The 15,133-nt window shown below is 30.6% G+C and overlaps 1 protein-coding gene across 1 annotated transcript; it reads left to right on the plus strand.

Moving 5' to 3' along the window:
• The first annotated feature begins 611 nt into the window (after positions 1-611).
• LOC128171590 (uncharacterized) lies at positions 612-9,418 on the plus strand. Its single transcript, XM_052837388.1, has 5 exons — positions 612-771; positions 1,276-1,386; positions 3,756-3,813; positions 6,124-6,245; positions 7,521-9,418. The coding sequence occupies exons 3-5, from the start codon at positions 3,797-3,799 to the stop codon at positions 8,636-8,638; spliced, it is 1,257 nt and encodes a 418-aa protein (XP_052693348.1). The 5' UTR covers positions 612-771; positions 1,276-1,386; positions 3,756-3,796; the 3' UTR covers positions 8,639-9,418.
• The last annotated feature ends 5,715 nt before the right edge of the window (positions 9,419-15,133 follow it).

Below are 15,133 nucleotides of genomic sequence, written 5' to 3' on the forward strand. Positions count from 1 at the left end.
ATGATAATTTGTCTGCACAGCTTGGTGTGTCATAGAATTGACGGCATCCAAAAATAATACTTAAATGAAATATAATTGGTTTACAAAGGACATTAGTAGCAAATTCTTCTAAGAACTTAATGACTTAATTTTTTTTTTACAAAAAGTTTCTGAATTAATAGGGTTTGTCAGTCAATGCTTCAACAAGATTTTATGGTATGTAATGCAGTAAAACTTTGCGACATGTCGACCCGTCAGTAGAACTATAGATTTTTGTCCTTAAATAGTAAATTAGTTTTAATTTTAAAGCAATTTACCAGTCCAAACTAAGGAAGTGAAATATCATTGAACAAGCGTAGAAATACAAACAATTAACCAATCACTGCATTCCATTTCCTTATTGTCTTAGCAAATAATATCTCTATAACCCTTAAATGGATATTATAGACATGTATTATTTTACATCCATTATTTTCATGTAAATTAATATCATGCGATTTTCAACATAAGCAGTTATATGATGTATACCCTGCGAGAAAAAGAAAAAAAAACATGAAACTAAAATCGATAAAATGTAAACATGTCACATGTCTAATGCTATAAATAAATCAAAAGCGCTAATAGAAGCCATGTTTGAGGTACGAAAAACTCCTTGTGCTTATGACAAAACATCGTATGAAGAGGATAAAGCTTTATTTAACTGCCAAAGTTCCACAAATGTTTATCATTGTGTAAAAAATGATAGGAAAAGAATAGGTGAGATATGTATACAACCTATCTGGGTCCAACCAAGTAAGTATTTTAAGCCTATATAACCGTGTACAAAAGAACCGATTTTACATTGATTTAACATGATTGAACATAAAGATACGATCCGCTTGGACGCATTTGATGATCTTTTTAGCATAAACATCAAATTAATAAATTCTGAATGCACTATTGTTCAATATTATTACATTGTTGTTTCTTGTATCTTCACAAACGTTATTCAGTATATCAACAGAGTGTGAAAACACTCTTGTCTTGTTTTTTCAATGGTAGTACAAATACCTTTTTTTAAGTTATAAATTAAACACTGGTACTGAAATATTTTGAAAATCAATACATTGTTTAAATGAGGAAGAATATTTAAAACTTAAACAAAGTGTTGTATAACTGAAATACATTTATTTCCTTCTTGTCTTGTGATCGTGACTTAACTTTACTTAAGGAAAAGTTTTGTTTATCTTTGGCGATTATCTAACGTGACTGTTTCACTGTATTTTTTTTAACATTTTGATTTATTACTTTTCATAGACTTCTGTCCTGAATACATCACTGGTTCTTACAATCTCGATGTAGTTCCATGTAATGTGTCCTCTGGATCGTGCCCAGAGGAACAGTTTCAGTCAAATGAGGTCTACAAATGTAAGAGGCTAAATTTTATAATTTCTCAAATTTGAAAACATATATTGATATACCCTAGAAACTTGAAAAAAACGCGGCTTATTCTAACTTTGGGTAAAAAAAAGAGTTGGAACTTTTCTAAACCGTCTTATTTTCAAATCGCGGCTTATTATCAATGCAAAAATTCCGTAAACGATGAGATCATAGTAACGGTTTATTAACAAAACAATATTAATTGTAATTGATCGATTGTTAACTATTGATTGTTCCAAATATGGTATACAACTTTTGGATAAATCTGGAAAGTAATAAAGTATTTTTTTTTATTGAATTTCATTCCATGTATTAGAATATTAACTCTCCTTGACCACTGTTCTTTGTATCTAAGAAGTTCTAGCCAGTGTATTCGCCATTACGAAACCAGCCACCTGATGACTCGTTGCGTGGTCAATGTTTTTTTTAACAATTTACGGTGTTTGAAGCATGCACTGTCCTGTCGGACTTCACAGTTTATATATGTATAGGAAGATAAGCAATCATTATGATTTGATTAAAAAATTAATTTCTTCATGTCCCGTGATGCCAGAATTGTTTTGCATACTGATGGACACCGATCATTTGTATGATTTGATAATGACGATTTCTTCACAAAGTTTATTTTACGATAATCAAATCATTGGATTAATTATCAGTTAAATAATAACCGTTGTTGGTTGCTTTGGTTCAGATTCACAAACGTACGTTATCACTTTTAACCAAATTGAATACACTATGTATAATGCATAGATACAGCAGATTTTTAACGGAATTATATACACAGGTGCATGCTACACATGAGACTTTATAGTAGTCCAAAATCTTTCAGGCTTATTTTTTTTTCAGTAATTTAAGTGCAAGAAATAAGTGGCTTATATACAAAACCGGCTTATTTTTGAATCCGGTTAATTTTCAAGGTTTACGGGTACTTCAGAACTTGAAATAGTACTAAGAGTTGAAATAAAAAAACGTGGAATAGTATTACAAACACAACTGTATTAGGTTTGCACAGTTCAAAAAGCTTCACATATCTCGGATAGGTTATGTTTATATAATGAAAATTATGGAAAAGGCTTAAATAATCATTGCCTGCTGCCTAATCCATTTATTCAAATGTATATTTGCATAATAAAGTATGTTAAAATCAAATCAATAAAATGAATTCACATGTTGATCGAAAGACGACATTTTTATATGTAGAAAATCAATTTTCACGGAACTAAAAGTTTTCTTTATCAGAATTTCAAATGCATGTGACAGTATTTTTAAGCAATGACAAATTTTGTTTAAATATGCAAAATTTCTGAAGAATATATTGGAGTGTTTTTTGTTTGTGAAAAATTTCGTATATGTATGAATAACAGATCCTATTGCAAAATCATTTCTTTTTAAAAAGCGTGCTTTTTATCCATGTCTCGTTTGAATCATCTTTTCGTACGTTCTATGGTCGATACGACGACTTTGTCAGCAAATAGACTTCTACTTGGTCGCATGCTGACTGACGTTTTTCATACTAATTGTAAGACCTTAATTAATCACCAAATTGTCTACAACTGAATACGACAAAGAGCACACGGCGGGTGTGAGCGATCAGCAGAGGATGCTCAATCCTCCTAGGCACCTGATCCTACCTTTATCGTTTTAGAGGTCCATGTTCCTCTGCTTTGAATTTGTATTTCGTTTAATGGATTTTTGAGATAGTTGACAGTTTTTAATTGTCATTTTTTTTCATTTTATTATAGTCAAACAGCAAGGTTCATTTTTTATTAAGAGAAAAGGATACTTCTTGGAGTTTCTAATTGTTTATTGATTTATAAAGTGTTCTTAACATGTTGTAAACCAATTGCTCTATGCCTATGATCAATAAATTGTTATATTATGAATTGTGAATATATATATATATATATATATATATATATATATATATATATATATATATATATATATATATATATATATATATATATATATTTACATTTTCCAGTGTCTTTGTGATAACACTACGTATCGATTTTGTTTTATATAACCCATAATACAAATGACGCCAAATTGAGGCGCCAGCGGGGTTTGCTTATTCATAATTATATGTTTAATCATACGATGGCTTAAAATTATATAAATATAAGTAATAAGGAATCATTCTTTGAATATTATGAGGTTGTAATTTCGGTCGGGGTGTGATCAAATCTATCATAAAGCCCTTCGGGCTTTATTGGATTTGATCACGCCCCGACCGAAATTATCATCTCATAATACTCAAAGAATAATTCCTTATTCCTTATATAACTACACTATTTCACTTATATGATACATTGCGTACTATTGAAAGGTTTTTAATAAATATCTCCTTGCAGATCCTGTATGTTTAAATACAACATTTATTCCGGATCAGGAGATGACGGGAGATGAACAGTAAGATCAGCATATACTTTCAGCTTTTTCTTTCAAAATGAATATCTCAAATCCGATGTATATCAACAAAGTTACATTCTAGAGAACCAAACTCTGTGTCTTGAGAGGGGATATAGAGAATCATAGATCAAGAAAAAAATAACATCATTTTAGAACATTTAATGAGCATAATGCACACTTGAACGACTGTTAAACTTAGAATATAATACGCAGATTTGCTTTTAATAGATGGTATTTTATGGTATGTCTTGTATGTAAGTGGTTTGTAAAAATACTGTTTGTGTAGAAGTCATGATTTGAAAATGATTATAACGAACATTGCGACAAATTTGACAATTGTTGTATACCCAACACACACCTTCGGCAAACTCTGCATTATAATCGTCCTGTAATCATGCTAACTGTCCTATTGAGAGATAAAAAAAACTCAAAAATTCCATTTAGTACATAGTTTAACCCTAAGAAATTCACTGTTCAAAAGATAATGTGACAGCGACAAAAGTCCGAGATAACAGATGGTTTTCACAAAAGATCACGAAAGGTACTCTATCTTTAAAAACCCATTAGGTAGGTTTTACCTCTTTTATGCTAGAACTACTTGTTTTTTTTTTTGTTTTTTTTTACTTTTTTGTAATGTATATATACTTAACTACAAACGATAGTTTGCTAATAAGATAAGGTAAACATGTCAAAAGAAGTACAAATAAATATCTATTCATGAACATCGTTGATAAAAGATTCCGCCCTGTTTATTAACCAATTATATAAGCCAAAAACAGTTACTTTAATACAATTGAAATTTTTTTATTATAGGTTTAATTTTATTTTATTCTCTATATAAACGTTATGTTTTTTATGTGAAAAAAAAGAAGGCAAATGTAAATGTGCACTAACAAGTCAAAGGTGTTGACGAAGAATGCCTCCTCGTAGAGGATCGGCAATGAAGATATATTGAAAGCTAGAAGCAATCAACATGATCAGTTTGATGTAAAATAATTTAAAAAGTACTGTATTTTTAAAAAACATAGAATATTTTGAATCTGTACACCCTAATTTCATCATTATAAACCGTCAACAAATTTAATTTTGAAATAAATTTGGGGAAAGCCGTTCGTAAACTCCTTTGTCTAGTTTTATGTTTTTAACGTAATTATTAAATGTTCTTCATCAGTTCAAAGAGCATTAACACGTATACAAAAAAAGAGTTGTATTAAAATAATTTAATGCGACTGAAAAACATTGAATACCATCATAACTTGCTATTGTAGTCGCATTATAACGTAACATTGTTTATAAATCAAGCTGTTTTCCTAACTAACATTATGCAACATCAATAGATCGATGTCAGTTCATGGAGCATCTTCGTATGATTGAGGTCAGTTAATCGAGGTCAACTGCATTACTGAATGAGTCTTCCGATCGAAATTCTTACTTGAGACAAAATGTGCATTCTTGAATTAACAGGTCGAACTGTATTTTATGTATCTTTGCATCTCTTAAAGTAAATGAATTGAAATAAAACCGAGTAAAATGTCATATAAATACTAAACCAAACTTCAAGTTTTTATAAGAACTACTTATGCAAGCGGAATGTGTGCGCACGTGGAAGCATTTGCCGGATGCCTCATATGGACACAACAGTGATCGGCCGAAGCCGATTACAAAAACTTTAAAAGTTAATGAAATTGTCAGGAAATGTGATCAATAGAGACACACAAGTGAATCAGCGTTGAACACTTCATTTTCTAGAATGACTGAATTTCTACATATTTTTACAAGCAATAGGTCTGCTTTTTTATAACATAATCGACCAAGTAATTAGCCTCCATATTGTTTATAACTTTATTGACTTGACGCTTGCTTGACACTATTATTCGTAAAACTTAAGTGTAAAAAATTATGCCAATTCATGTTTAACATTAGTCCAGTTTAACTGACGAACATTACAATATTCAAAATTTCAGACATTGTGCATTATAAATGTCGGCAAAAGTAAAGCAAGCATTATATGTTTTCTCAATGCAGACATACTTATAACACAAAATAACATGCTCCTGTAGTGTACTATGACCTCGGAAGACATATACATGAATGGAAGTGAAGTAACATACATGAAACTACTTTTAGGATCGAATCCGGATTATTTTCGTCATTAAACACAACAGTATACTTATCACTTGTTAAGTGAAAAATAATTGTATTAAATGCTTATATCTCAACCTCATGGTAGTTTATGATTTAAAAAAATGAAAAGTTAGATATTTAGTACACAAATGGTCTTAATTTTTTCTCTGTTTTTTTTTTTTTTAGAGTTTCTAAAGATAATGTCCTACCGCTTCTATGGATCCTTGTTGGAGTGGTATTAATATTCATTTGTCTTCTTTTCATTGCCTGGCGTGTTGTGTGGCGAATTCGGCGAAATTTCACGAGAAGTAAGTCATTATTTGTGGTTTTAACAAGTTGTACCTATTATGTAATCTTTATTAGCACATGGTTTGGAAAACTACTTCTAATTAAATATCTTTCCATATCGTTAATGCATGTCACTGACGTTATCTCTGAAAGGGATGTTATTATTTCAAAAGTTTAATGCCGTCCATTATTAACAATCGCAATTCATATCTAATAGCTGGTTAGTACAACTGTTAGAAGTTTAGTTGATATTACCTCACCTAAGGCAAAGGTTTGTCCGTTGTCTATCGTCGTCCTCGTTGATGTTGTTGTCGTTGTTGTAAAATGTTCACATTATCATCTTCTTTTTTAGAATCACTGGCAAAATTCAGCCAAACTTAGCATAACACATCTTTGAGGGAAAGGCTTTCAAGGCTGTTCAAATAAAGAGCTACGTCCCCTTTAAAGGGGACACAATTAAGAATTATTAAATTGTTTGTGTTTTTCAACATTGTTATTCTTAAAAACCAATTGGCCAGAAAAACAAGCGTGGGCGCGATCTATTCAAGTTTTTTTCCATTCAAGATCCCCTTGTGTATGGTAAGGCTAAAATGAGGGTCGAAATTTTACATACGAATATATAGAGAAACTCTTTAAAAATCTTCTTCCCAATAACAAATGGCAAAATAATCTGTTACTTCTTTAAAAGCCTCCTCCGGTAGTGTATAATCAATTTTGTTTAAATAATGATCCCCATGGGTAGGGTGAGGTTACACAGAGAGTCGGAATTTTGCATATAAGAATAAAAGATTAAAAAAAAAAAGAATCTCTTTCTAAATATCCGTTTGACCATAAAAGCAGTTACTTGTATTAAAACATACTTAGGTATTGTAGTTTCAAGTTTGTTTAAATCATGATCCCTGGGTGAAGAGTGGGGCCACGATGGTTTTGGGAGGGTGGGTGTGGAATATTTACATTGGAATAAATAGAGAAAAACTTTAATAAATCATATTTAAAAACTTAAACATCAAAAGGAGTTTAACTTTTAACTTAGAAAATTTGGAGAAGTTTTGTAAAACGTTAAAAATACTGTTCCAAGTGTTCTCTTAAAAGTGAAATAAGTTTAAGGGAGATAAATGTTTTTTTTCTTTTCTGTATTGTTTAGAAGAAAATCAGAAGCGATGTGAAGAAAGTAATCCACTGCTTTCACAATTTGGTATGAATAAATTTAAATAAAAAAAACATGATTATAAGTGAAATATTTCAAATACTCCTTTTATAGTGATAATTTTCTGCATTTTTTTTTTATCAACCAGCTTCAGAGGAGCCTTTCTACAAATCAGCAGCGTTTCATAAAGGAGTAAATTTTTTAGAAAATGGTGGAAAATTACTTTGTTTGGTAGGACAGTGGGGGTCTGGAAAAACGTCCACAGCTAAACAAGTGTACATATCTGTCACCAATACACATCCAATTATTATACAAAATTCTTCAACATTCGATGTTGGTAATCAACCCGTTATCTTTGATGGAGCGATTTTAAAGGAAATAACGAACGTTGAAAAGGATCAGTTAGGGGAAAAAATAAAGACATTATTTGAAAATATGTCACACTCTGGGACACAACCATTCATAATCATTACACTGGATGAAGATATGGAACATTTATATAATTTCGTCAGGTCTCTTTTACCATACAAGGAGGTGAAGTTTATAGATCTTTCAAAAACGTTAACAAAAGGGGATCGTACTCAAATATTGCACTCACAACTTGAACGTTTCAGTCCAAATACAGTTTTCAGTAAAGTTGAACAGCTAGCGTTAAAAGGTAAGAACCATTCATTAGGATATCCAGAAATATGTGTTTTGTTTTCAAGATGTAGTGATTTCCAAAATGTCGGTCCAATTGTATTTTGTAATCGTCCTCTACAACATCTAAGGATGCATCTAGAGGACATGCATAATTCAGAAGATAATGAAAAGTTTCTGATGTTGGCTTACATAAGTCTTAATCAAATGGAGATAAATGTCAACGCTCCAAACGGCAGGTTGTTTAAAATACTAAGGTCATGCCGCCCTGGTACCAGTGAGGATAATATCAATGAAACTGCAAATGATTCAAACTCTGGAACTAACAATGAAGATAGAAATAGAGAATATTTTACATCTTTACTATTGAAGGAGTTTGTGGTCAGGGAAGCAGATACATCAAAATACAGATTACAACATGAAGTTTTAAAGAGAATGGTTCTAATCGTGTTTGGAACCTATCACTTTGATAAACTGCTTCAACATTCCAATCAAGAAGAATTAAAGGGATTGATTGAAGAGAAAAACACTCATTACAATCAATTTCTCCAAGAAGAAAGAAAACCTGTTTTAGAGATAAAGAAAGAACATTGGAAACAATATCAAGCAAAAATAAGTTTAAAATAAAAACAGGATTTATCAACATACTGTAAACGTACTACATTTGGCTGTGTATTCTATTTAGCGCTTTTGGCGGAACGCGGCTTCCGCTAATTCAAGTACATCGCAAAATGCAATACATATATGTAAAAGAATAGTCACATTTTGTAATACGCTTAGTCAAATCTACCCCAATTTGTTCAAAAACTAATTTCCGCCAAATATCGTACACGCCAAATTTTAAGATAATGTTCAAATTATTTCGCAAGGAAAAAACGCATGAATAGAAATGTTTTCTAGAAGTTTAGTTATTTACACTTAAACACTTTTAAATTTAGCGTACACAATCTGACAAAGATTATTAACTATTTTTTTTTTCTTTTACATATAGGTAATTTTTTTATAATTTAGCATTTTTAATAAGACATAAAAGAACACTCTTTGTTTTCAACTTATGAAAGACCAGTGTGTAGTACTCACTAGTACACAGTATATTGATATATAGTTTCTGATAACGACAGCTGATAAGCATTCAGAACGGAACACAAACAGAATTGTGATATAAAACAGCAATGCAATATAGAAGTGCAGTATAGAAGACTTCCAAAGAAGGAATGTCACGAAAGACATTAAGAATACCGGAAAGAACATTTCATATAATATTTAGATAGTAAAAGAAAACGCAATTAAGATCTTTTAGAAGAGAAGAGGTTTAAAATAGGAGCAACGAAAGATATCTTTTTTTATTACACAAGTGCTTTATAAACAAGATCAGTTAAGAGAAACAAATATAATTCCAATGCATGATTTAATAATCGGTTTAGATTAGAGTAAGAACACGTAGAGAAACCAAACATCGATTTAAATTCATAATTAACTAGAAATAGTTAATGATATTATGTTATTATCAGTGTTTAATTTATTAAAAAACATCAGAGAAAGGGAACCCGAAAACACTGAAGGTATCATCAGAAATGATCTGTATTATAGAAACTACTGAAAACCTAAAAATCTCCTATATATTTCGTGTTGGTGATATTAGGGAGTTCGAAACACCCGTGAAATTAATTACATGTATTTGAAATAGTTTCTTAAATACACAAAACAATGGCACAACTGCTTGTAACAGTTAGTTTTAATCAGTTATCTTAAAAAAACCAAATAAAGATGGTGGTGTTCATTTACATAAAACAGAAAAAATCGAGATAGAGCGTATTTTGATAATTTTGAAACTCACATTTAAATGCTCAAATGAATTTTGTGCATTTTGTTACCTTCTATAATTCAAGAATAAGTATATTGCGTTCCTTTCATAGTAAAGCCATGGAATTTAAGCGTAAGCATCACAAGTGTTCTGACTTTATGCACAACAAATTTCAAGGGCACATGAAAATAGTCAAAGGTTAAATAGAATGACGTCATCCATGATTTTTATATATATTTACACTTGTTAAATATATTATAAATCAACATTTTTTTTAAATCCCAAAGGCAGATTTGAATTATTAATTATACCCCCGCTCCGAAGGAGATGGGATATACTGTTTTACCCTTGTGTGTCTGTCTGTCTGTCCTTCTGTATGTTTGTCCGTCCGTAACAAAAAATTTCTGTCGCATTTATCTCAGCAACTATTTATTGCAGATGCTTGAAATTTTTACACAGTATTTGTATAGGCATGCCATATCGTGGGATATATTTTCGTACCAATCAGACGTCAACTTCCTGTTAAATGACGACTTTGTTTATTTTTAGAAAAAATTTACAAACAAATTTTTGTCAAAGAATTCTCAGCAACTGTTTATCGCAGATGCTTGAAATTTTTACACAGTATTTGTATAGGCATGCTATATCGTGGGATATATTTTTGTACCAATCAAACGTCAACTTCCTGTTTAATGAGTACTTTGCTTATTTTTAGCCAAAATTTTCAAACAAATATCCGTCAAAGATTTCTCAGCAACTATTTATCGCAGATGCTTGAAATTTTAATACACTATTTGTTTTGGCATGTCATATTGTGGAATATATTTTTGTATCAATCAAACGTCAACTTCCTGTTTAATGAGTAATTTGTTTATTTTTAGCCAACATTTTCAAACAAATTTCCGTCAAAGATTTCTCAGCAGCTATTTATCGCAGATGCTTGAAATTTTAACACACTATTTGTATAGGCATGCCATATCGTGGGATATATATCTGTACCAATCGGATGCCAGCTTTCTGTTAAATGTCGACTTTGCTTATTTTGCATTTTCACATCAGAGCGGGGGTATCACTAGTGAGCATTGGATCACAGATATCTTGTTTTTTATAGTGATGTCATGGCAATCATACTGTAAATATTATTTATATGTGATTAATACCCAATTTTAACTTTTTTAAAAAGATACTATTGATGAAAAATCTTACTAAAACAAGCTTGTCACACTTCTCTTTGATGTCGCAATCAGTTCAAGTGTCTCACTCCAATGAAGTTACGAAAGAAATCAAATTTTAATCATCTTAATTTAAATCATTGTGGGACTCATTTTGGATTTTCCTTTTGATTCTTCATAAATCTGACATTAAAATGTTTTTTCGTTTTGTTTGACTTCAGCTACAATAACATATTAGCATTTTTGTCACCATTTAATCTCTTAGGAGGAATAGGTAGTCGTTACCATTTTTTTAACCATATTAATCTTCTAGAGAAATAAGCTCTGCATAAAAACGTAGGATAAAATATAGCTTTTTAAGCTAAATGATATGGAGTTTTCTTTCCTAATTCATAGCAGTTGGCTTAATGTTTTATTTCATGTCTTAAATTTTAGATAGATCTGATTGGCAATTTGTTGAACATTAGACTTTCTTATTTTTTTTCCTTTTTGTTATTAGTTTTTTCTCTCTTCAACTGTAACTATCATGAACATTATTCTTGGATTAAGTATGTTGCATTTTGTATATTGATTAGCATTTCAATAAAAAAGATAAAAAGGTAGAATTGCGTATTTAATCATCATTTGAACGTCCAATGAGTGGTTTGAAAATTTAAAATTAGAATGCGATGGTAAATTAAATGCTTCTATAAACTATTAACCTGTATCTAATCTGTAAGACTTGTACAAAAATATAAAACAGTCGTCCATATAACAATATCTTGACTATTATTCCTTTTTTGACTGCAACGTTGCGCATTTGGAGCATGAACATTATGCGTATAATGTTGAATACTAATAATCTACTTAACTTCAGGTTAACGTTCAGTTTTAATCATAATTGGTTAATAAAAAGAACTCGTTTTATACCAGTATTACAATATACTTTTCAGCTTTTGGAATAAGTCGTCTAGTCTTTTACCAATATAAAAACAGAGAGAGAGAGAGAGAGAGAGAGAGAGAGAGAGAGAGAGAGAGAGAGAGACTTATGTTTAATTAAAATCAGATGGTTTTTTTTAGATTAGAAAATTTGATTTATTGGTTCTTTGTATGGAGAATGTTGAGATTCTGACAGTGAGATCTTATATGGAACTAGTTTTTAATGTAAGAGAAAAGAGTGAAATTTGAAGCCACGGTGCTCTTTAGAGTTTATATTTTGGCGTTGAAAACAGAAACCTGTGGGCTGAAAAATTCTGTCTACGATATACAAAGTTTTCTCATAGCAATGGGTTACATTGGTGTAATGTGCGCATTATTTGAATGTGAGGAACAAAACAAGTGATGCACGGTCAACTTTCAGGCTACCACCACTACAATTTAGGTGCAGAATTTCACCAGGAAAAATATGCAATAACGGTTTACAAGGAATGCACACGAGTGACTTTTTTGCTCTAAATTTTAGTATAACTCATCAAATTAAAATTGATACAATTTAAATATGAAAAGGATAGGGCCATGGTTAGTTAGTTCTTGAGAATTTGAGTTATCTTAAATAAGACAGTCCTTTCTCCCAACCCATCTATTATTCTAATAGCAATGTACCTCCTCTTGGCAAAGATTAAGGTTGTTAATATGAAAATTTAGAGTTTGTAAAAGTAAATAGCTGTTAGGGTTAATTTTTCTCCCTCTTGATCTCCACCACTTACATATAGATATATCATTAAATTTGTTTATCCTAAATATCAACAGAAACGTAATTTGGTTGTCATCACACCCGACATTACGAAGACATGGTAAAAAAATACTTGTATTACAAAGAAAAATAAAACTTCTAAACTGCTTTCTTTCCAAACATGCCTAATGATCATTTATACAGGCCTATTATCGGGTGGCCCCATTCCCCAAACAATGAAAGTTCATTAAGTATTATAAAACTTTATACAGTAAAAAAACCAAACAGGATTAAATGCCTACCCTTTTAATAATTTTTCAACATGGCCTTTCGTTGGGTTCCACATCAGTGACACATTTTAAAGAAATAGTTTGAAATTTTTTTTAGTTAACAAATGTATGTTTAATCATTTTTTTCCAATAGAGGTGTTCTTTTTTGGGGGATGGGGGTATGACATATTTATTCTTTTAATCAGGTCTAAATCATATCTTTTTCCACTAGATTTTAATTTCGTAAAATTGAATGACAGTATATTTATATAACTAGTTCATTCATTACTTAATGGTTTTGTATTACTGAATTACTATAAACATACCATAATTCAAGATATATTCAAAAAAGTATAAATGTTTATAATAACCAAACATTGACATAAGTATTCTTTAGTTCATTCATTAGGTCTTTTCACCTTTTAGGTGAAAGACCTTTTGTATTTCTTATGTTTTTTTTTTGATTATTTTTTTCTTCTCTTATTTTCCAGAGACAGCTTTTTTATTTCTAGAGATATTGAAACACATTTTTCTTTATGTTATTGACCATTAAAAGTTATGGTACCAAATGACCCTTTGCTTGAAAACTCCAAGAACTTTTAAACTTATTGCCCTTGTGTACTAAAAGCATGTTATCGCTACTCCTAACCAAAAGAAATAGAGACTTGATACTTTAACCAATGTCTTCAGTACACTTAGAGGGTTCTTCAGACCATACATACCGAAAGAATCTGAGGCCCCCTTCTGGTAGTTATCGCTCCTGAAAGTATTTAAATGTTTAAAAAATCACTTCCAACTCTTTTATTATTTGTCATAGAGACTTTGGACAACTTTGGATGGAAGCGTCTACCTTGGCCAAACAAAATAATATAAAGGTCAAAGGGCAAGGTCATTTAAAAATCTGTTAATTGATGAGTTTTTTGATCTCTTTTGTCAGAAGGATGGTCAGAAAATCTTTTCGGGGATTTAGTGAGACATTTAAAAATATAACCCTTCAGCCCCTACATAAAAAACAACCATAGAGATATTGCCCCTTTTGTACAAAAATCTTGTTATCACTATTTCTCATAAACTGTAAGAGATAGAGACTTGAAACTTTTACTAATGTATTCAGTGCTCTTAAAGGGTTCTTGAGTTTATCAAACCGAAAGGGCCTGAGTACCCCTTTTAGCAATTATCGCCCCTGAAAGTTTCTTAAGTTTGTTAAAAACACTTACAACTTTTGAACCTTACATCGTAGGGTCATCAAATCTCTTTAAAATAAATGTTGACCTTTACTAGTCAATGTGACATAAAGGTCAAAAGTCAACGTCAAACCAAAAAAAAATCACAAATTTAAGTTTTTTTTTTAAATAAAGTTACGCAGAGAAAATGTTTTATTTATCATATTGCAGCAAAACATAAAAAATTATGAGGTGGACAGACCTCTTATTGTTCGAGAACAATAAGTCTACTAGTTTTGAACTATTTTTTAAAAACTAAACTTCAGTACATAAAACAATAATGATCGTCTGTAGTTTAAAATACAGAATCAATAACCTAGGTTTCACCCTACAGCTACGAAGTCTTGGAGTCGGGAATGCAATCAGATGTATCACTGTGTAATGCCGCTCGCAATGTTTTCAACATTTCAACGATGTTTCGTTGTTTTGCTTCTTGCCGATTTTCTTTTGTCCTTTTGGTGCTTTGTCACTTAATTTTCGCATCAAAATTTTGTCGCCACTTTTTGATATATTTAAACTGAAATGCTTTGTATTTTGTACACAATAAAAAATATATTTAAATCAATATTAGTTAGCTGATAACTTTCTTCTTTAAACCAATTTTATGACTTGAAATTGTTTTAAATTATGTGCATAACGTAAATAGATGAATAAAACTGTGTTTGGGGTTTATAGAACCTGCAAAGATCCTCATAAAATTAAACATACGAGATATTGATTTTGGAGAAAGATCTTTAAACCTTTTTATAAGACATATTTTGTGTCCCGATTGAAAAGCTAAAAGGGATTTATACACCAAACTTGTGAGGTTAACTTCAAAGTCTTGAAAATATCATTGATCGTTACCCTAGTTGGAAGAAAGAAAAACATAATGTAGATCGCGGAGAAGGTAAGGTTAATATTCTTCTGAAATTATGAAATTGATTAATTCATCATCAGGTCTTTTATAGAACTTTCTAGACTGTTTATGTATCTTTATATAAATGATCTTTGATATTTATCA

Source organism: Crassostrea angulata, chromosome 1 (assembly GCF_025612915.1).
Source record: "Crassostrea angulata isolate pt1a10 chromosome 1, ASM2561291v2, whole genome shotgun sequence".
Classification (NCBI taxonomy): domain Eukaryota; kingdom Metazoa; phylum Mollusca; class Bivalvia; order Ostreida; family Ostreidae; genus Magallana; species Magallana angulata.

What these genes read in the sequence shown, in the direction of transcription:
- LOC128171590 (XM_052837388.1), top strand. An exon ending in TCGGCGAAATTTCACGAGAA is followed by an intron (nt 6,246 to 7,520) that starts GTAAGTCATTAT and finishes TTTATCAACCAG; the next exon opens with CTTCAGAGGAGCCTTTCTAC.